Raw genomic sequence first — 21762 nt, 5'->3', positions numbered from 1 at the left:
TTTTCATCATCGAAGACTGTTTTTATATTGCACTATTAAGACATTCGTGCAGGTAAGAGCTCTGAAAACAACTGAAAAGTAGCTCGTTTATCTAAACTACAGAGCTCATTATTCACACCTTGTCTTAGATATGATTTCATTGTGCACCCAGTGAGCACACACGTCAATGTGATATATTGCTAAGTCTTAAATAGGGTTGAGAAAACAGGCACTCGAGGGTGTTTTGTAGGTATTATGAAGTGCTTTGAAATGCAGAGGAACAATGTTTACCTCGGGGATTAATAAAGTATCATTTGAAACCCAAGTGCGATGCTGATAACTCAGTTTACGGTGTTAATGTATTTACAAGGAAACTGAATGCTGCTCATCTTTAACATGTCCCATGCTGAGATGACTGGGAATGCAGATGTTTTTTTTTTCTTATGATTTAATGACAAAAGAAAAAGTTGGGAAGCACTTTAAAGTATGGTGCAGGTGAAGTCCTGAATTCACCCAGACAGAAGAGTTGAAAAGATGAGCATTAACGCAAGAAAAGAATCACAGTTTTTTTTCCCACCAACTTTATTATACAAATTCTTTGTAAGTCACTGTCGTATCCAAGGGGATCAATGCATTAAACAATAACAAAAGGGTCGTTTCGAAATTTATAGGCGTCAAAATAAATCCATGAATTTTTTTTTCCCCAATACTGGACACTGTCCCTGTCCGTTTCAGATGGCCATTAAAGAATCTGCACTCTAAATGAATTCATAATGGTTAAAAACACACACCATATTCATTCATTTCCTTCTGAAAAGGAGCTTTTCAGCTTCACTCGGCTGTCTATTCGCTCTCCTCTGTGAAAAAAGTAAATAACCCCTGTGGCCATCTAGGAGGGTGTGACGATAAAAAGACAACAAAATGTTATGAGTTTGGCACTGTACAGTTCATTAAATACTAACACAGAATTTTTCTGAATCTTCAAATTAATGCCGAAGAGATCACTTAAAATATTCTGATTGTACTAGCTATACAAAATACAATACTTGCACAAATTAGATTAACCATTTATAAAATTGTGATAATGAGCTTCGATGGATATGGCTTGTGAGATATTACAGACTTTGCTACAGACCTTTTGTGGCTCTATTAAAAAAGTCTAACACTACTGTATGTCACCTGTCCTATTTCCCTGAAAAAGACACTGCACTCAAAGCAATCAGGTTTCCATTAGACGCCTGTTTTGTCTCCAACCTGTGTAATAAACATTCATTCGATACATACATACATTATGGCATCATGGGTTCAGCGTGTACAACCCATTTTTAAGTTACTGGGGCAGGCTGCCGCAGAGGAGACAGCAGACTGCGTGTGATGTTAAAATCACTTCTGGCCCATCCCAAACTCATCTATCCCTCGCCGTCATCTACGCGTACGTTTAGAAGGCTGCAGATTATTCAATACCAGAGTGGAAACCTAAGTAATCACTTAAGATCAAGAAGTCATAAGGCCGATGTCTAGGCACAGTACATACAGCTGGAAAAATGGCCATAAAGGCATCAATGACCCTAAAATCCAGGCATCCTGTAAAAATGCCTCTCAATGAAATGGAGCTGGCATGCATCAAGATTTGGAATGTCTTAAAAACTCGAGTTTATGACCAGATGTATGAAAAACCAACTAGTCGCGAGAATGCTAGTTATCTAAAAACAATAAACACTTAAATCCCACCAAGTAAAAGAACATCACATCGTAAGATAATTGTTAATAATAACCATAACAGTTATAATAATTATTAATAATAACACTCCATCATATTCATAACAACTACATTTAGCACTGTGTGTAGGAAGATTGTCCAAATGTGTTTCTGTTTATCAGCATTTCATCTCTGTAGCTTTTCCACATGACTGAACACAAAAAAAAGAGAAAAAAGAAAAGAAAGCCGGCGCAAGTTCGTTCTTTGATCGGCGTTATTACCGACGATTTCTGTTTAAAAAAAGAAAAAGAAAAAAGAAAATCCTCTCTCAGTATAATACCTTCCATTGTTTGGTCACACGTTCAGCCGTGCTTGTACAGAATGTAAACCTTGAGGACACGATACAAAGTGTGCTTGTATCTGGTGCAAATATCAGGGGCTAGATTTGTGCAAAGTTTAGTCTCTGATTCTCGTTGAACTGTGCTTAAATTTCTCTTGTTTTTTTGTACACATTAATACTTAATACATCATGACAATATCAACACAAAATCAATAGAAAGAGATAGCATTTTATATGGACCACAGATATCACATACTACAGTATATAGGATAGCCCTTAGTATTGAAAAGCGTTGTTATTGATGAAGATTTTTTTTTTTTCCGTTTCTGTTTTTTTTTTTTTTTCTCATACTGGCTGAAGTGCGTTATGATACAGCAAGGTCTTTGTCTTGAAGATGGGAAGGGCTTCCTAACCATCCGAGTCTCTTATATGGCACACTGGAGCCGCGCAGGAGAGGACCTCAGGTCGCCCTCGCTCTTGACTCTGAGGGTTTCGGCTTGCTCTGAAGCCAATCCTTCTGTCTGTACAAAATGTTGCTGACTTTTTAATAATTTGTCACCTGGTGATAATAATTAAATGGTGATTGTCAGACCAGCTTCCTGTGTGGGATTTTCTTTGTATCTCCATAAATGGCTTGTAAGGACAGTTGTGTAAGTGCAACCTCTGCGTCATGGTCTATCGTTTGTGCTCTGTGGAGAAGCCTCTGCTCTTCGTTAGAGCGAGTTGCCTCTTTATTGGTAAACTGAACACATAAGTCTGTTCTTTTATCTCTTGATTTTGTATGTGTATGTCAAGAATTTTTGGAACGCCGTGACTGATGGCTCTATAATATTTGGTAGCCCGTCGTTTTTGTTTTTTTCAAACAGGTAGGTCCTGATCTATAGATGAAAACATTAAGAAAAACTCACCCATAATCTTATATCAGCTTACGCTCCCGTAGTGTAACAGTAATGAGATTGTGAGTTCCTCTGGAGGTTTAATCTAAGGTCACATGGAAAAGTAGGCAACCCATGGAATCAGATCAGTAATGTGGATACGTCCTCAGTTCCCGTCGGGCGGTGGCGTTGTGTCAGACTGCTGTGTGTCGCTCAGAAACAGAGCCTGTCTTGTCCTCTAGGTTATACAGGAAGCAAGAAAGAAAAAGTCAGTTCTGTCTCACTGCGTCAGCACGAGGTCGGTGCAGAAAAGTTCAACAGGCGCACAGTTCATCATTCAGCCTCGTCTGGTCCACCGGGCTCCTCATCTGAGAGTCAGTTTAATAAATCTTCGTCGGTGAGGACCGAGCGGAGTGGCAGTCCAGGTAGTTGGCTCAGTTCTTTGAAATTCTGTGACAGGATATTCCACACAGGCCTCCGCTTCCTTTACACTGTTTTTTTCATTAATATCATCTGGTTTCCTATCTAATATGGCTCCTGAGTACTTTTTGAAAAAAATATATAAAAACTAAAGTATGAACGGCATTTCTGTTGGTTTTATTTCACCCTCCCAGTCAGTCCTTCTACAAGTAATGGCACCTCTGTATATGGCAATGCGGCAAATTCAGATACAAAATATGGCTGATGTAGGCTATCACATAACTGGAACAGATGTCCCCTACCTAATTTTTAGTTTTTATAAGTAAGTCATATTTAAGCTATTTAGTTACAAGATAACACTAATTTGAATAGCCTAAACACATTATACTGTTACAATACTTTATACTTCTAGTTGTATTTCTTGTAGCTGAATGTCTAATAGTTAAATGCAGAAGGGTGATATATTCCTGTCCCTTTAATCTAAACTCTACATTAGGCACTGACCTCACACCGTCACCTCATTTTTACTCCCCGTCCTGATCCCCTGACTGCCTCCTCCCCCACTCCCTGCTGACCCCCCACCGCCCCCTCCGGGAATGAAATGTAGCTGCTCAATTGTGTTCTGCCGTTTTGCTGCGAAAGCCATCCTCCGGGCGCTGTGGCCCCCTAGTGTTCCCGTTCCCATGACTACTCCGGCTCCGGGCCCCTCCCCAGCCCAGCCCATGCCCCCGCTCATGTGCCCCGTCATAGGCGTGGTCCTCTCCTGCTCCCGTCCGGACGTGGGATGAGAGTTCATCTTGATCATGTGGTGCCGGTCGAGGGAAGGCGTTGCACAGACGTTCTGCTGGGACTGGGCCTTCTGCTGGCGAGGCAGGGTGGGGACGATCCCGCTTCCCGTGTGGGTGTACGGATCTACAACACCCATCCCACCGACGCCCATCCTCTCCTCCAAATGGTCTGGGGACATGAGCAGCCGTTCCTGTCTCTCCTGTCTCTCCTGTCTCTCCTGCCTGTCCTGCCTGTCCTGCCTGTCCTGCCTGTCCTGCCTGTCCTGGGTCTTCCTGGTGAGCGTCTGCGTGTTGGAGTTCTTATTGGAGGCAGCCATGGCTTTGTAGTACTGGTGTTGCTGGTTCTTGGAGAGCCGGGACAGGGTCCCGGTGTTTCCAGGGACATCACCCATGTTGAGCAGCTGGTCGGTGGACTTAACTTTTCTCGGAGGCTTGGAGAGAGTGTCGTAGTTGGGGTTGTGCTGGGGCTCCGGGGGATCCAGAGGGTAAGGATTGGGAGTGGGTGAAGCAGGCATGCCAGAGGGCGGCGGTGGGATCCAGGGCCGAGCCGCATGTCTGGGGAGGGTCCCTCGTCCGCTGAGGGTGTAGTCTCCACCCCAGTGGAGGTGGTGCTGAGACGACTGCAGGGCCGGCTGGGCTGTGTGAGGCCGGCGCTTGGTGGTGCAGTACCCAGATGAGTACTCGTCAAGACCTTTCTCTGCAAGCCAAACAAAAGGTCTCTGAATTGTTTATCACCACAGTAAATAGCGTGAGCACATAATGATGCATCGTGCATTTCACAGCACCCGTGTCAAGAGTGTCGCTCTGCTTCAGCACTTACGAAACAGCTGCAGAAAAAGCAGCAAAAGGGGAGCGCAGCTTAGACGGAACATGTCTCATTCCTGGAAAAGCGCGATACTCACCGAGCCGTTTGAGTGAGGAGTATCTGTTGAGCTCAGGCTTGGTGGCGCTCTCGTACGAGGGCGGCAGCTGGGCCAGGTTGTGCAGGGAGTGGTGGAAGGAAGGCTGCGATTTGGTGTTGTTGTGCTTACTGGAGAGCAGGGTGCCTCCAGCTGCCAGCTGAGCATTGTTCATCCGAGGTGTGCGTTCTGCAGAGACCAAAGGGAGAAGACGACGGTGTGTTAAATGAGATTTGCTCCTCTGGATATAGCGCGATGCACATAGCAGAGTGTGAATCTTCTAACATTCACTGAAAGCTAAGATTTGAACTTGCTTTCAGCACTAACACAAGCAACCAAAAATATGATAATCATTATTATTGTTGAAATGAATGAGTCTACTTTTGAGCTCCAAACGAAGCTGAATGAAGTAAATGAAGCATCCAAGTGATTACATGCAATTTACATGGGAGCCCAGCTTTCATCAGCTGCCTTACCGATAGTTGCAGTGTGCTTGGGACTGGAGCCTGATGAGTGGATGAAATTGTGTTGCAAATTGCCCACTGTAAGTGAAAAGAACATGAAGTAATCAGCTCACAAAATGGATGTCAGGCAGTTGAGCGGTGTCTTCAACTAAAAGGAATAAGGAAACTTTACGTGCGTATCAATTCATTTTCACATGATCACATAAGCACCCATCTCCACATTCTTGTGCAATTAACTACTTTAATACTGAAGTGGAGAATTAGAGACACAGAGGACCCCAAAAGAATCATTTATAGATGACCATGGCCCTCGCAGAGAAATTACCGAGGTTAAAGATTCATTTTTTAACACATCACTACTGAAAATTCTTAATTTATTCTCTCTCATAAACAGCGGCAAAGATATCTTGATGGAGGAACACAGAAAAAAAAAGCTGCATCCATTTACAGACGTGACGAGCACAAAGTGCCTCTGCATAAAGAGAGGACGCTGTTACAAAAGTGCACCTCTGATCGTGCTATTCACTAACGCGCTACGAGCCCTAGACTCTCACATCTGTTGTCTTTGCTGGGCAGCCCGGGGGCGTAGAGATTTTTCGGCGGTCTCCCCAGTGTCCCCTGGCCATCTCCTACAGCCAGAGCCACGCTGTTGTTTCTCTCATCCTGCTGGACTGGGCTCGACTGGTGCCGCAACATGTCCACCAGAGCTCTAAAGATGCCATAAAAAAAGCAATAAAGGAAACATGAGATAAAAATGGCAACAGGGTATGGGCACTAAATTCTTCCCCCCATGAATCCTGTTTTTGGATTGCAAATAAACAACATATCAGCCATCTATGTGAGGATGAAGGCTTAAATATAAATAAATGTGAATGTTAATCTTGTGGTCGGACATTAGGGTTTACACCGTCTTTCATAATCACCAGTTAACTGTGTGTATAAATTTAAGTACAATGATGAATAAATATGGAAAACATGAAACCAAAATAACATGCAGGGCTTCCCTGAGGGGATCAACCAACACTTCGTTTTGGTCTACAACTGTCATCTTCCATGACTGATGCAACTAGTAAAAACACCAAAAGGCCCATCTTTATTGCCAAGAGACGGCCCATATATGAGATAAGAAAGCCAAGAGGAAATCAAAACAGCCACGATTTCCGCAGCAGTCACTCGATGAAGATCAAATATGTTTCAGCTGATGACTAATAACATTTTTCTGGGCCCAGAATGATGAATGTAGGCCATTTATGGAGTCCTGAAAACCTAATTACATTACGATATTCATACATCAAAATATACTGAAGTACTGAATTCAGCAATGAGATGTGATGAAATTAAAAAAAAAAAAAAACGTGTAAGCCTCACCTGGGCATGTTCAGGTCCCTTTGGTTGGCTTCCTGTTGCACCTTGTTGAAGACCACCTTGATGCCTACTGCGACAGCCACCATAAACACAACCACGCCACCGATGACAAAGCCTGTGTTGTGGCTCTGCTGCTTCAGTGGATCAAAGTCTGGGTCAGAACCTAAGTCATCTGGTGTAATCATGGGCTCCGTCTGTGGCTTGGCCCAGTCTGGAGAGTCGTAGTTTTTACAGTTGTCCTGGTCCAGTTGGCGACTTCGGTCTGGACAGCAGAAGCGGTAGTGGCAGGTTCCGCAGCAATAGATGAATGTGTCCTTGGAACAGTTGAATGCGCTGTCAAAGTGTCCCATTACATCGTAATATCCTCTGCATCCATCCACCCATACATCCATTACAGGTGCCACCTGGGCTGCACCTAGAGGAGGTGCGAGGGCCTCTGCTGAAGTTACATTCTTGGGGAACATTACCTGGGGCAGGGGTCTCGGAGGAGTCTCTAGAACTTCCTCTGCGGTTTCTGGGAGTGTCCCCGGAGTTTTTGTCCTTCCTTGGAGAGCAGCTGGCCTGAGGTTGGCCTGGATGGCGAGGAGTATGAGCGAGGAGCTGGAACCAGTGTCGGGCTCCTCCGTGAACGGTCTCCCTGATCGGTCTAGGTGCTGAGGAGGTGGGGACGGAGAGGCCTCCACGACGGTAGCAAGAGGGGCAGTGAGGAGGGAGAGGAGGGAGACAGCGAGGACTCGGAGATTGGTGGTGGGCGGCATTTTTACATGACTAAGACATCTATTTTCTTTTATTGAGTCAATGCAGTTGCAACGGTGTATCCGCTTCTGCAATTTAACCCACTAAAATGGCATGTGATGCATTCAGCATGTACTGAGTACTGGAGTTTCATTCACTAATGCTGGCTGATGAAATCTGAAATTTTTTGTGTTGTTCGTATTTATAAGGTGTTATAATAATAGAAAAGGTCGGGAACAATAAAAAAAAAAACGGTACAAACAGTATCAAAATGTTTTTGTAAGTTTCAATAATTGGTGATAATGGTATTAAAATGTTTTTAATTTCCTGTTAGAAGGGAGCTCTGAAAGTGTAATGACTTCATCTCTTGCCCTCTAAAAACCCCTCTCGATTCGAGAACGCTCAAATGGATGCAGTTTTGTAAAAAGCACAGATTGAAAACAACAATCTTCATGCTTTTAGTCCTTAATGCCTCATCCTACATGCCCTACTGAACAAAAGAACAAACATCTCATTTACTACCAGGGGTGAAATTACGCATTGCAACCACAAAGTTAGGAGCAAGTATTTTTAATAGAATATGGCATTCCTGTACATTCCTGCGCTGATGGCACTTAAAGAATAGACTATGGCCAGTTTTTTGTTAAATGTAAACAAGTTTATCTGTTCTCTTCATTCCTTTTACAGTCTGGCACTACGTACATTCAGAAATGGCACTTGTTTAACCTGTAAGCAAATCTTTTCTGGGGGAAAAAAATAGGAAAAAGATATTAAATCTATTTTGTTTTTATATATTCGACACTTTTTGCCATAGTAAACAATCAAATGGAAATAAATGACTGCACCACTGATAAATACTGTCCATTAGTGTGGCCTAGTTTCTATAGAGTACCGCATTATCTCCACGTTAGCCTGTTCTCGGCACCCATCACATCTATAGATACACTGTGTACTTTATCTCAGTCTTTTCTATGGCTGGATTATTGTGCTCAGTACTCGCCTGGCACGGACCGTTACTGTGACTGGGCTTTGGGTGATAATGAGAATGGCTCTGGTTAAGTGCTAGAAGACCGCAAGCACTGAAAATTGGGAGTAATCATAAAGCAAAGAAACGATTCCCAGCCTGTAAAATACATTGCAGAAATGAGGCAAATGTCATGATTTTAAGTGCTCTGCCTTCAGCTTGTAGGCACAAAATGTTGCCCGTGTCACTCAACTGTGTCGCTAATTAGATATGAAGTGAATGGCACATTGCTTCTCCGTGTGACATGTCTCTCTAAGTAAAATTATTCCTGATTTGTCTCCGATGTTGAAAGAATATCACTTTTGTGGAGAAATATGTAAATGTGTGAAGTTATTGTGTTGGAGGTGTTGGCAATAATAGACAGAGGCAGATCTGTCTCCCACAGAAATTATAATTATATGTAATTATCAAAATGTCCCTATCTGTAGCAGAGAATGTAGGCACAGATGGGGGAGACAGAATGCTGAAATCACCGAGGGCTCCACTTGTTTCAGTTACATGCTCCTCTAACCTTCTGAGGAGAGTTCAGTGGAGGAAAAATGAGAAACACGAAGCACAGCAGCTCTCCCACTGACTAATGTTCCAAAAGAGTTCTCCGGGTGATTTTTTTCCCCCTTCTTGTCGTTTCTAAGCGTTCTGCTTGATTTCCACAACTGTCTTCGGGTTTACGTACGGACAAATCTGGAAAATCGTTGGCCAAATGTCCACTGCAATACAAATGAGAGACATTAGATTAGAAAGCAGCTCTGCAACCTCTTCCCCACACTTACTGACCCTCTTTGTGAGTGTGTGTGATCATTTAGGGTGCACACACGCACACCACAGTTATTTTTATTAAATGCGCTATGTGCATCGTGGAAAGCTGCAAGTGTGTGTGCGTGTGTTTTAGTGTGCCTGTTTGGTTGCAGGAGGAACACTCTCCTGAAAAGCCAGTGATAGAGAACGGGAGCAGAGGGATAAATGCAGGGTAGGGATTTAAATGAGCAAAGAGATTGTGGCGAGCGGGAAGAGCCAGAGGTATAGATGCAGAGACGACCATGAGTGGGAGGGCAGTGTGTGGGTGGCACAGAATCAAGTACATTTCTCCCAGCACTTACCAATACAACACATCACACAAACAGCACCACCAAACAGATCTGCAAACACAGTCCATGCCACACGCAAGAGGAGAAGAGAAGTGCTAATCAGAACTGCAAATCAACCGCTGTTGGAAGAGTAAGAGGGAAAGAATGTGAAACAGTAAAGAAACCCTTTACTGTGCGAGTGTGTACATGTGAGAGAATAAAGCTGGCATTCTGTAAAGCCCTCGTAGTCGGTCTCTGCCTCTCTCCTTTATTCCTCTTGCTCCCCTCCTTTTCCTCTTTCTGCCTTTCTCTCTTTCTCAGATTCTGTGCGTGGGTTGTGGCAGCTAACTCTCTCAGAATAGCACTGCAGCTCTGTCTGTGTGTGAGTGAAAGAGGCAGTGAAAGAGAAGGGAGGTAGAATCCAATCTAGACCCATTAGCCAAACCAGATTTCAAAGTCACATCTGCACGTCTCCTTCTCAACACGATGACACCTGATGCCTCGCACCGTCATCCGCCAACGCTGCCCAACTCTCCCGTCACCGTAATGTCTGCGCTCTGCTCTCAATCTTTCCACTGCATGAGGATTTTTTGACCAAATCCTTAAACCGCTCCTGCTAAACGTGCATATGCAGATGCCCAACATTGAAATTTTCACCTTGAATGTATTTAAACTACAGAAGACTGATCCATGGCAAAAAAAAAAAAAAAAAAACCCTGCTATTATTCATAAATCTGGTCCTCTAGATGTCTGTATAGTGTGGTGCTGAAGCAATGCAGCAGAGAGGGAGGGAGAGAGGAAGAACTGTACCAAAGGGGTGAAAGGCACACATTCACATGTGTGAGGAAGCAGCCCTGACTTGCATGGCCACAGGAGGGAGGACAACCCAATCACTTACAACTCCAAATTCCTAGATTTGTCAGTGTGTCAAAGCAAACGAACCTTGGGGCCTCTTTCACTGCAGGAGCTGTGCAAACGGCTGGGCATGCAATCATTTCAACAGGTGTTTGTTGAAAAAATTCAAACAAAATGGCCCCTTTTTTTCCCTTCTTCTTTTTTTCCTCTAGACGTGCTGTTGCAAAACGCACTGTGGTGTGAATCCTTTAGGGGGAGGGGGGAGAAATCGCGCAAACAAGTCGTGTGTTGCGTGTGCGCAAAAAGACGTCTAATTGCAGCGAAAGCCGCGCGGAGCAGCGGCTGCTTTTGGTCTCACCGGCGAATATATGCTGCGCAATTACTTTGCATCAGACGAACGGATGTGGACACAGACTCCTCAGACTACACTACATCCTTCATTGTGTTAATAAGTTGCAACTTGCAACAAACAAGCATGCGGGTTATGGACATGACTTGCATCTATCAGTAGGCTAAGAGTTCGTGGGTGTATCCGTGCCGGTGTGTGTGTAGTCCGGCTGGATGAGTCGGTGTGTGCGTGTGATATCAGTGTTCTTAATACCAATATGGTTATAATGTCGCAGTTTGCTGCCACTTGTCGATTAAAGTGATTAAGAGGTGGGGGAAAAGACGTGTTCGCGGAATAAAGCCCGCAGATGTTTTGTGTGGCGCAGATTTCATTCAAATGTTTTTGTTTGACAGCCTCCAGGTCAGCGGATGCGTCTAAACTGATGCCAAACTCAATTTTCATGCACGCACAAACACACAGAGGACTTATCAATCAGCTTTGATTGCAATTCCGTAATTGGCGTTGCATTAATAAAAGGTGCATAATGTCGTGCCTTACCTGTGCGCTGCTCTGGGGGGTTTGATGCTGAAGAGGAGCGCTGGAAGAGCCTGCGCACTGTATCTCAGCGGTTTCTCAGATGGCAGCCTGTTATTGTAGCAGAAGATGGTGAACTGTTGCTGGATGCGCCACTTATTTTAATTGCCCGTGTGTTTTAGAAGTGCAGCAAATCTCGATCGCGCTTGTTGTGTCTCCATCAGGCTATTGATAATCCATCATGACGGCGGAAAGACGAGGGGGGGGGGGGGGGGACGCGAGCGGGAGAGGAGGGGAGAGAGAGAGTCGGTGAACAACGAGATGTTCTGAGATTTTCTGATACATGTGACAAAGCACTTCATCTACACACTACGTCGGAAATTTCCGCCTGGTGTGCGGCACAAGTTAGCCTGCAGAGTAACTATCCCGGACAACACGCAAAGTAGCCGGATTCGCATGTCAGGTGCGCAAAAATGTGAAGCTTTTCACCAACAAAATATCCGCCAGGCTCACTTTCTCCATCTAGAAACTGACTGAGACTGGTTCAGTTAATCGTCTCCACGCGATAGCCTATAGGTTACACCGCCTAAACTGCGACTGGCCTCACGGAGGTCCACCAGTGGGGGGGACGCTGTGATTGGCCGGTCAGACAGGCGCTGATGAGACTCCGCGCTCCGCTCGGCGCTGATGGTCAATAGGCCCATTCAACTGGTGGCGTTCATCTTTACTCTCCTCCATTTAATTTCCATCTTTAGTTGCGCGCCCCTGAAGGCCTGCATACGTTTTACTGGCTCTGATAAAATATAATAAATAAACATACGCGGGGAAAAAAACTGTCGGATTTGACTGATGTTCTTCCCGAAGAAGTAAAAAATATATAACGAATGAAAAAAAAATGTATAAAAGCCTCCCCGAAAAAACGGAAGAAAACTTGCAAAATTTAAAGCAGCCGGTAAAGTGAGGGGAAGATCCAAAGTGTGTGTTTGTGTACGTGTGTGTGCGAGAAAGAGAGAGAGAGAGAGAGAGAGAGAAGAGAGACACAGACATGGTTGCCACAGCAACTGTGTCATTATGTTGGTGGCAATTATGAAAGCGATGAAAACGGGGAAGGGGAGATGATTGGCGCAAAAGCCTTAACACTGAAGCGTGAACGAAACTGTCAATTAGACTCAAACCTACACTGACAAGTCTTGATTTCTGTGAGTGTAGGACGAGCCGGGCAGGTGGAAATCCAGAGAAGAAAAAGAGAGGATAGTTGTATGAGAGGTAACGGTAGTTTGCGCCGTCTTACAAACCTCGCGATCCTCTGATATCACCACCACGCATGAATGAAACCGGGTTTAGGGTTGATCCCCGACGATTGTCCTCCAAATAAATGCAATCACTGACTGCACATCAGGCCTACAGGATGAGTCACGCACTTATGTGACAGAAACACCAGCATGCATTCATATTACACCTGACCCAGACTACATATCTCTCACACACGTCAAAATCTTGACTGTGTTTATGATTAATAGCACGGTGTGGGTTTTCACCGCATGGATGTTTATACCAGGTGTTGAAGGAGGTAAGCACTTCCAAAACGGGTCTTGAGGAAGGTGTAAAGGGTTACACGGAGCCCCAGGTGTCTAAGAAGGGTCTGATAATTACCTGCGTGGCAGGCTGCTATTTCTACACAGGTGGGTGGGCTGCTGCATGTTGGCAGCAGAGGCCAGTGGAGCCCTTCATTAGATGGCCCAATGACACTCTATCGGGTGCACTTCGACTCACTGGTTTGCTGGGGTGGATGCAATTACTCGTTTTTCCTCATAATGGTTATTCCATCACTGCGGAACAGGAGACCACTATAAACAAAATGTGCTAATACACGTCACTGGAAAAGCCTCATTTGCATTTGTTCTTAGCATTAATTTCAACATTGCAGGACCAAAGAAAAAACGCAAACAGTTGATTTTCCATTTCACTTCTGGTATTTCAACATTTTATTAATTTAAATAATTTAAAATGGACACAAGCTATCCAGCCAGACAGTGTGCACAGTAACAGGAGTTTCAGAGGCACCTTTTCCATCCAAATTAAAACAGCGCTTCAGTGTGTTTCCTTGGGAAATGTAGGCCCCGCATGCATTTAAGAACGGAAAGAAAATCTGCCCGAGAAACCCTGCAGTTGCCACGGATGGAGGGGCAAGTTGGTTCAAACTAGGCACTTGTCATCTCTGGTACCCACGCGGCTGGTCGGCGTGCGGTGCATCTGAGAGGACATGCTGCTTTTGTTAGGAGGCAGGGGTAGTTGAAGCGAGTCACACCACAGTATGCCTAAATACAGAGAACAGTTGAGGTGGCATGCGCATGCCATCTACCCTGTTCCCTTACAGCCACTGAGCTACATCTTCACACACAACCACAAGACAGCTGAATATGGACGTGTCGATTAAAAACAGCTTTTGAAAATACTGGTCAGTGAAACAGTTTTAAAAAGTCAGAAAAAAAAAAAACAAACAAAACAGCAGACTTCCTTTACTTGAAACAATCCATACCTTTACACCTTTACCTAAATTGGATCACAAAACAAAGAATACAATTTGGACGTTGCATAATTTTAGCGCCTTCTTCCATCATTTCCTTTGAGCTGAATTTAAAAACCTGACTTTAAGGTAGCATCGTGGTTCAGACTCGACAATGAGTCAGGCTGTGCAGTACACAGTACCATCACAGTTGCTTTTACCAAGAAACGCTTTAAAAAATGGCTGCTATTAAGTCTGAGACGACAGGAGCTATATCTCATTAATGGACAAACATCAGAGGCCGTGGTTTGCACAGTGAATCGCATTAAGTATCATTCATTCACAGTAGGCCAAAGGAAAATCACAACTGATGGCATGATGTTTTTTTTTGTTTTTTTAGACTGAAAGTGTATTCTTTCATTTCAGAAAAGCAACAATTTGTCACTGTCTTCAGGTATGGGAAGAATTAAACCCGTGACACCAACAGGACAAGACAGAGTGATGGAAAGACAAAGAATAAGGTATAAGTACAAAGTGGGAAGTCTGGATTTTCAGGGTATAAAGAGTCAAAGGGAACAAAAACATCATCAGTATACTTCAATATTTAAATTTACTCTCCCACATTCACACAAACACACACACACACCCACTGAGAATTTCTATGGAGGTATTAAAGTCGCCTCAACGCACGCTTTTTATCTGCTTTCTTCTTCCCTGCTACATTATTAGTGCTACTACTACTGTTGCTATTGCTGGTGGTGGTGCTGGCTCCGTTGGCTCCATTACCCAAAGCTGCTGGCACAGACGCCGCACTGGGTCCCGCTCTCTTCATCGGGTCACCTGCATGCTTCTTTGGCTGGGGGCCGTCATTAGGATCCTGAGGTGCCCCAGAAGTGCCGCCCATGGCGTGGATCTCTGTGAGCAGGCGGGCCCGGGACTCGTACTCAGCATAGTCCTCTAACAGCAAGCGGCCGGCCTCTTCGTTCAGAGCCGATTCTGGGTTCGGATGGATTAGAAGACACTTGATTGTCTGTAGGAAAGTGAAGGAAAGAGATGTGAAATTAGTGGCCTCAACACAAGCGATACTGAAACAAACACACAGATCATCCGTCTTACCAGTAAGACATGTTTGAGGCCGAGTTCTGCCTTCCAGTCCCTCTTCAGCACGTTGACACAGATCTCTCCCTTATGACCCACGTTGGGGTGAAAAATCTTGGTCAGGAAATACCCTTTGGGTGGAACCGCAGGGAAGTCCTTCCCGAGGACCAGACGCATTCGGAAAATGCCACCAGCAAATGGAGTTCCCTCTGTTGAAGTATAAAGAATTCATCACATGAACATTATGTCCTGACTCTGCCAAACTTCATCCAGAAAAAGAGGGTCACAGAGCTGCAACCGAGTCCTCTGACAACACACATTCAGCACATACAAGTCAGTCAGTCACAGAGCACATTAACTATCATTTCAAATCTGTCACATAACAGCAAATATTTCAAAGCTGAAGAAATACCACCTGACACTTTTCCTTGACACCTAGTCTTGGTTTAAAAAAAAAAAAAAGGTTCCAGAATGAAAACTGTGCCAGCATCGAAGATTTAATCTTACCATCTGTTAGACTGGTTTCTTAAAGCGAGGAGACTTTTTAAGGAACAGGAGATTTGTGTACAAAAATCATCTAATATTATCCTTTCATCAGTGGTAACAAAGTGAAATAAACACAATATTCTTTCGAGAGAGAAGAGTAAGGAAGTTTACGAGGCCATTTCAAATCCTTGTCACTTGCGTTTAAGCCAATTTCCTGCATTTATCAGTTCTATCAGTTTCCAATGAAATAATCTGATATTTGATCTGATATTTCTTGTTTGACCATCATCCCCATCTGTCTGTGTACGCTTCAGCTTAGGGCTGGGCGATATATCGATCTTTTAAAAAATATCGATATATTTTCATACGAGATATAAGATGTGACAATATCCTTTATATCGATATAGTCTATGTTACGTTATAATTATACTTGTGGAGCCACACGTTTGCCTCTCTTTCGTCCACTTTTGTCTCTACGCAACGTTACTCGGCCTCGCCCCTCCTTCACTGAACACAACTCCCCCTCCTCCCCCATAGCTTCACCTGCAGGCAGCGACACGATGGACACGGCAAATCTCCGTTAGCGAGTTGTGGGGCTGGACGGCGTCAACGTGTTAGCGAGCTAACCGCGCTAACGAGCTAACCGCGCTAACGAGCTAACCATGCTAACGTCAGCCCACAGGGGCTGCACGGCCTAGAATCCCTTCATTTTCTCAAAAGTTGACAGCGCGGCTTATGTATGAATTCTGGTTGTGCTTACTGACCGCGAACCGATTTTAGGTGGTACACGGCGCTCAGCAATCTGTCAAAAAATGTTTTAGTACGACTTTGGTAAGCTAAGGAGATGCAGCGCTTGATAGATTGTCGGAGCATTACGGCTACCGTAGTCTGGAGCCTCGCGGAGTGATACGTACTGTGCTTCAACGTAATATTACCGTATTGTGTGTATAAGGGCCATAAATGGCACCTGTTAAGAGACATGGTTACAAAGAGGATTTCAAACTCAAGGCTGTCAGTCACGCAGTAGAAGTTGGGAACAGAGCAGCTGTGAAATCTGTCTTTGTTATTATGCTCAGCGTCTGTTAGTTTACATTTTGACTGCACAATTCTGAGCTTTTTGTTATGCACAAAAACAACATTGTTTTCTTTTATTTATGGAGCATGATTATTTAATAAATGCTCATAATTTCTTTTTGAGTAATTTCTTTATGTAAATCTATGCTGTATGTAAATAAAAATGCCTGTGTGACATCTGGGACACAGTGTGACTTATGGCTTTAAAAAAATATCGAGATATATATCTTATATCGCCACCCAGCTAAAAAATATCGAGATATGAATTTTGGGTCATATCGCCCAGCCCTACTTCAGCTTTTAACCAGGTATGCCAAGTAGCAACGACAAAAATTTGACATTATGAAACACACTGCACTGCCGCTTTAACATAATAAATTACCTGATCTGAAATCAGATATAAATGTCAGTGCCCAATAAATGAAACTGATGCAGCGACGGGGCTCTGTGGAGGAGTAGAAAATGTGGACAAGTGTCTGGCTCTTCAAGGCCTACTTAAAAATAACATCTGAAGCAATAAGTGCATAGTGGCAAGATATCATGATACTTTAAAGTGACTTATGTGTCTCACATGACATTAACAACACCCACAAAACCCATAATTTAAGTGATTACACAACAGTATAAATTTTGAAAGCTCCACGAAGGAGGAAATAGAAATGTAAAACAGGCCTTGAGGATTTATTATTCTACAAATTAACAGCACAAAAACTAAATTATGTACAGATAGTAAAAGATTCCATCAAAGCTGATGGCTTCCATTTAAGCTTCAATAATACCTAAAAATCATGGAGCAGACAGCTGACTCAGCTCAGCCATCACCAGTCATGTTATTACCTTGAGCTGATAATACAAAGTTGGCTATCAATAAGAAACTCACAGACTTTAAATATTATTGTTTGAAGCTGTTTTTCTGGATGTGAAGTGGTGAAGTAACTAACACACTGTAAACGCACAGTTTGCTGCGAACATGACGCAGAGCTCGGGGTTTTTCCTGGACACTGGTGACCCTTTGATTAATGACTATAACACACTAGCACAACTGACTGGCACACAGTGAAGGCGGCGAGTGTCTGTCACCTTACTTAACAGACATCTGAATTTATTTCTGGACATTTTCAAAAACAAGAATGCATGTAATGTTGAAGGAAAAAAAACAGCCTAAAAAGAAAATGGGCTAAAATATTTTTGTTAGAAACCTAGAAATTTTTGCATGCAGGAAAAACCCTGAGAGATAATATATTTAAGAATACACAAAAAAACCTTGAAAATACAAGCTGCAAGGTGACTAAACTAGGATATTTTATCGCTGATTTTGAAAATAAATTTCCACATCAGTTATTCGAGGACAGAAGTAATATAATTAGTATGGATTTCGTTAAGTTTATTTTACTCATCAGTCTCTGACAATTTGTCTATTTAATGAAATATGAAATGCTCTGTACTGATCTTTTATGATAAAATATTTTAAGTCGGGACAAACTCGACAAATCTGGTTCAAACTAGAGATCTTAAAGAAACTTTTGCGACTCTAAAGCCCTAAATTATGCAAAGACCATACTGCAAATACACATGGTGAGTTTACTCCCAAGAGTTGTGTCGGTCCTGCTCTAAGTGTGAAGTGATGACACCATATCATAATCCTTACCTGGTCCCTCTATTGCTGTGTGAAGCTCTGTTATGTCTTCTTCGCTGGGATAAATCTTAATGCCCTCGGGTGGATCTGCTGCTAAAGCTGAAACTTCTTTATAGACCAAGCGAAGAACATGAGGGGGCAAATTCTCCACATTGGAGTTCTGGAGAGACATAACGATAGTTTAGCACAGCGCTAACAGGAATGACCAAGCTGTACTCTTACTAAGAATGAGGAAAAATGAAGGCTGTAACTTCACCTCAGGTACTGTTAAGATAAAGCTTTACATTTAAAGCATGTAAGTCAAAGCAGCTGAAAAAAAACTCAACAAATAGAGGATCACCAGATTCAGAAAAAAAGAAAAGAATATCTTTGTGTAGGACACTGGGACGTGTTACTAATGCTGAGAACTAGACTTAAACAAATTACGCAGTTTTGACATCAAGAAGTACAGAAAAAAATGAAGCACATTTCATTACACCCCCCCCCCTCCCCATTTGTTATGTGATAGTTTGTACAATGTAAATTTATTTTCCTTTTCTATAGCAACAATTGTCCTATATTATTCAGTGTTATTTCAGCTGACTTTGGGACTTAAAAAAAACCCCCACTAGTTTATATTTTTCACATGTTTTGACTTTTTATTTTTAAGCATTCAGCATTCATTTAATTTCCAGATTGGGTTCACTCATTTTAGTTCATTTTTAATCTTTGAAAATATTTAGTTTCAGCATTAGGCAGTTTATGTTGACAACCAAACTGGCTAAAGCTATTTCCTCTACATTCTGATTTTCACTTTTTTTTTTGTATTTCAGTCTACTCAAATATTTATTTCACACTTCGTTTTTGGCTTACTGCAAAAACCTTTGTCTCTGTAGATGTACACATTTTACAGCCACGTGTTTACTTTCCTAAACTTGGACTAACAAATAAATATGACACTGCCTCAACATGTTGGTCTGTTAGCACACTGGACACGTTTTCTTTAATATACAGCGAGTGTGAGTGAAGTAAATTTAACATATTATCAAAATGTTTATTATGTAGGTAGGTATCGACTCATTACACACTAAAACATATTTTTTGTATGGTTTTGATGATTTCGTTCCACACATTTTAATAATGTGTCGATCGGCCATATGGCAGAAGAAAAATCTATCATCGGCACCACCTGAGACCATCTACATTTTCCGCTGCGGATCTGCTGTCATTTTACACAAGCTTTTCTCTGTAATCTGCGCTTGCCAGTCATTATCTTCCTAATTTTAACACGTATTTACGTAATGAACATGAGCTGGAGCTCCTCTGGGGGAACTACGGTTTCATCATCGAGCCAGCGGTCCCCGCACCACGTTAAGCATCCTCACAGAAGTCAGATGAGTTATAACTTGATCAACTTGAAGTATGCTTTAAAGGCACAACAGTAGATAATTAATACCAGTTAAACAGTCGACGGGCAATGTTAACTTTATGTTACCGTTAGCATACCTAGCCTAGCAAATGCCTCGATTAGATTTCGTGTTAAAGAAGCTTTTGGTTTAGTGGTAATAGTTTCTATTGTGTATAAAGGTACATATTAATTACACCAATATACATCTGAAGACTTTAATAAACGCATTAACTTTCAACAAATAGACACAACCTCCCATAAAAATCGAAAAATAAAAAAAAAATCGACAGCTAAAATCGGTTAGAGCTAGCAGTGTCTCCCATTAGCTGTTAGCTAAGAGGTTGATCTTACCATCTTCAAAAAGGAGCTCTGCTTGGGTGGTGGGTGTCTGGCTGGTGTCAGATATAAAGAACCGTTTCTAATAGAGTCTAGAGGAGTGAAAAACTATATTTGATGAAAACTTAGCCGACTGGCTGATGATCGCCGTTCTTCTTTTCTTCTCTACGTTGACACAGGAACAAAAATACAATCCTCAGTTGAACCTTAAAGCACAGACCAATGACCGGCATAGTGGTGTGAAACGTCAGAAGAGACAGACCAATCGAAATGCAGCGATAGAGCTGCGTCACATCAAAAAGCCCTATCAGCCGCATAGAGTGAAATGTACATCTGATACACGCCAGCGATAGGTCCATTTGAAAAACTCACAAATCTAATCGATACTGAAAGATCAGCACCAGCTACATTGAACACCAAAGTTAAGAAACGCCCACTGTTTAAACCAGCCAGCCTAATTTATTCAATAGATAAATACTTAACTTAATAAGCGGGGTCACTTTTGTTACGTTGTATGATAGATTTATTTTAATGATGGTTAATTAAGTTCACTCTAACTGGCAATAACAATAACTGAATTAAATTACACTCAGTTTTTTTCGTATTCGTGTAGTATAGAAACGTGCCTGAGCAATACACCACCAAAAATAACAACACAATTAACATTTATTCATCAGACCCTCTTTTAGGTGACCTATGCCTTGTTAGTACTGCTCTGGAGCCGTTTTTGGTTTCAGAACTATTTTAATTCTTTATGACATTCAACAAGGTGCTGGAAACATTCCTCAGAAATTTTGGTTCAGATTGACACAATAGCATCACACAGTAGAAGCAGATTTGTTGGCTGCACATCCATGATGTGAATATGCCTTTCCACCATAGCCCAAAGGTGCTCTATTAGACTGAAGTAAACTGGCTGTGGAGGGCATTTGAGGACAGTAAACTAATTTTCTTGTTCAAGACACCAGTTTGAGATGATTTGAGGTTTGTGACATGGTGTATTATCCTGTTGGAAGCAGCCATCAAAAAATATGCACACCGTGGTCATGAGGGGATGGACATAATCACAGATAGGCTCAGTTGGTACCCAAAATTGGCCAAGAAAATATCCTCACACTATTACAACACCAGCAGCAGCCCTAACCATTGGGACAAGGCAGGATGTCTACTTTCATGTTTAATGTTATAGCAGAAATCAAGACTCACAAACTGGGCAACATTTTCCAGTATTTGATTGTTCAGTCATTGTGAGCCTGCTACGTCCACACTAGCCCGGATAGATCTGAAAACGGCGTTTTCGTCTGAAAACGGCGTTTTCGTCTGAAAACGCTCGGCGTCCATGCTAGTGTTTTTCAGTCGTTTTCACAGAGTTGCACCTCCACATTGAAACGGCTGAAAACACTTACGTTCCAGTAATGCGCATGCGTGAAACGCAAGAAGATTCGACCTGCCTTATTTCTGTCTGCTGCTTATTTACTTTCCAGCTCTTTGAAACATTGCTGCAAAATGTTAAGGAAAAGCACAGAGTTTTTTAAATGGACTAGCAATGAGGTGGAGCTGTTACTGCGAGTAACACAAAAATGCAAAGTTGCAAAACGCGAGTGAGATTTAAAGAATTTGAAGAAAAGCTATCTGAGGATATACAAACTGATATTAATCTTTAATAGGGCTGTCAAAATTGAGAGCAAACAAAAGAATTGCTTTATAATGCCCTCTGCTATCTTAGTTTAATTGGTCACATGACTGCATCACATGACTAACATGCGTCATCGTTTTAGAAAGTCTCTGTTTTCGCTGTCCACACCGTTTTCAAATGTATGCGTTTTCGAGAGCGTTTTCAAAACGCTGCGTTTTCCATGAGCGAAAACGC

The 21762-nt window shown here is 42.6% G+C and overlaps 2 protein-coding genes across 3 annotated transcripts; both read right to left on the bottom strand.

The window, feature by feature from the left end:
* Window positions 1–2864: 2864 nt before the first annotated feature.
* On the bottom strand, window positions 2865–12312 carry shisa7a (shisa family member 7a). 2 transcript variants are annotated; one of them, XM_085176155.1, is made up of 6 exons: window positions 11394–12312; window positions 6833–9295; window positions 6019–6173; window positions 5477–5542; window positions 5004–5189; window positions 2865–4798 (listed from the first exon to the last, which is right to left on the bottom strand). In XM_085176155.1, the coding sequence occupies exons 2-6, from the start codon at window positions 7585–7587 to the stop codon at window positions 3819–3821; spliced, it is 2142 nt and encodes a 713-aa protein (XP_085032281.1). In that variant the 5' UTR covers window positions 7588–9295; window positions 11394–12312; the 3' UTR covers window positions 2865–3818. The 2 variants fall into 2 exon arrangements, with proteins under 2 accessions (XP_085032281.1, XP_085032282.1); XM_085176156.1 differs by lacking the exon at window positions 11394–12312 and adding an exon at window positions 9686–10089.
* A 1562-nt stretch (window positions 12313–13874) lies between these two features.
* On the bottom strand, window positions 13875–20122 carry ube2s (ubiquitin-conjugating enzyme E2S). The gene is made up of 4 exons (XM_085176174.1): window positions 19908–20122; window positions 18182–18329; window positions 14992–15182; window positions 13875–14905 (listed from the first exon to the last, which is right to left on the bottom strand). The coding sequence occupies exons 1-4, from the start codon at window positions 19908–19910 to the stop codon at window positions 14546–14548; spliced, it is 702 nt and encodes a 233-aa protein (XP_085032300.1). The 5' UTR covers window positions 19911–20122; the 3' UTR covers window positions 13875–14545.
* Between the last annotated feature and the right edge of the window lie 1640 nt (window positions 20123–21762).

The sequence above is a fragment of the Neolamprologus multifasciatus genome, chromosome 11, assembly GCF_963576455.1.
Source record: "Neolamprologus multifasciatus chromosome 11, fNeoMul1.2, whole genome shotgun sequence".
NCBI lineage: Eukaryota > Metazoa > Chordata > Actinopteri > Cichliformes > Cichlidae > Neolamprologus > Neolamprologus multifasciatus.
The sequence above is the reverse complement of the archived record's forward strand: the minus strand, read 5'-3'. Positions and strand labels throughout refer to the sequence as shown.

Excerpts from the sequence above, each read along its gene's own strand:
- shisa7a (XM_085176155.1), bottom strand. The coding sequence starts at position 7,587 with ATGCCGCCCACCACCAATCTCCGAGTCCTCGCTGTCTCCCTCCTCTCC. Across the intron at positions 6,174-6,832 it reads AGGGACCTGAACATGCCCAG|AGCTCTGGTGGACATGTTGC; the intron begins GTGAGGCTTACA and ends TGGCATCTTTAG. Across the intron at positions 5,543-6,018 it reads GCCCAGCAAAGACAACAGAT|TGGGCAATTTGCAACACAAT; the intron begins GTGAGAGTCTAG and ends TTTCACTTACAG.
- ube2s (XM_085176174.1), bottom strand. Across the intron at positions 15,183-18,181 it reads CACAGCAATAGAGGGACCAG|AGGGAACTCCATTTGCTGGT; the intron begins GTAAGGATTATG and ends ATACTTCAACAG. Across the intron at positions 14,906-14,991 it reads GCCTCAAACATGTCTTACTG|ACAATCAAGTGTCTTCTAAT; the intron begins GTAAGACGGATG and ends ACTTTCCTACAG.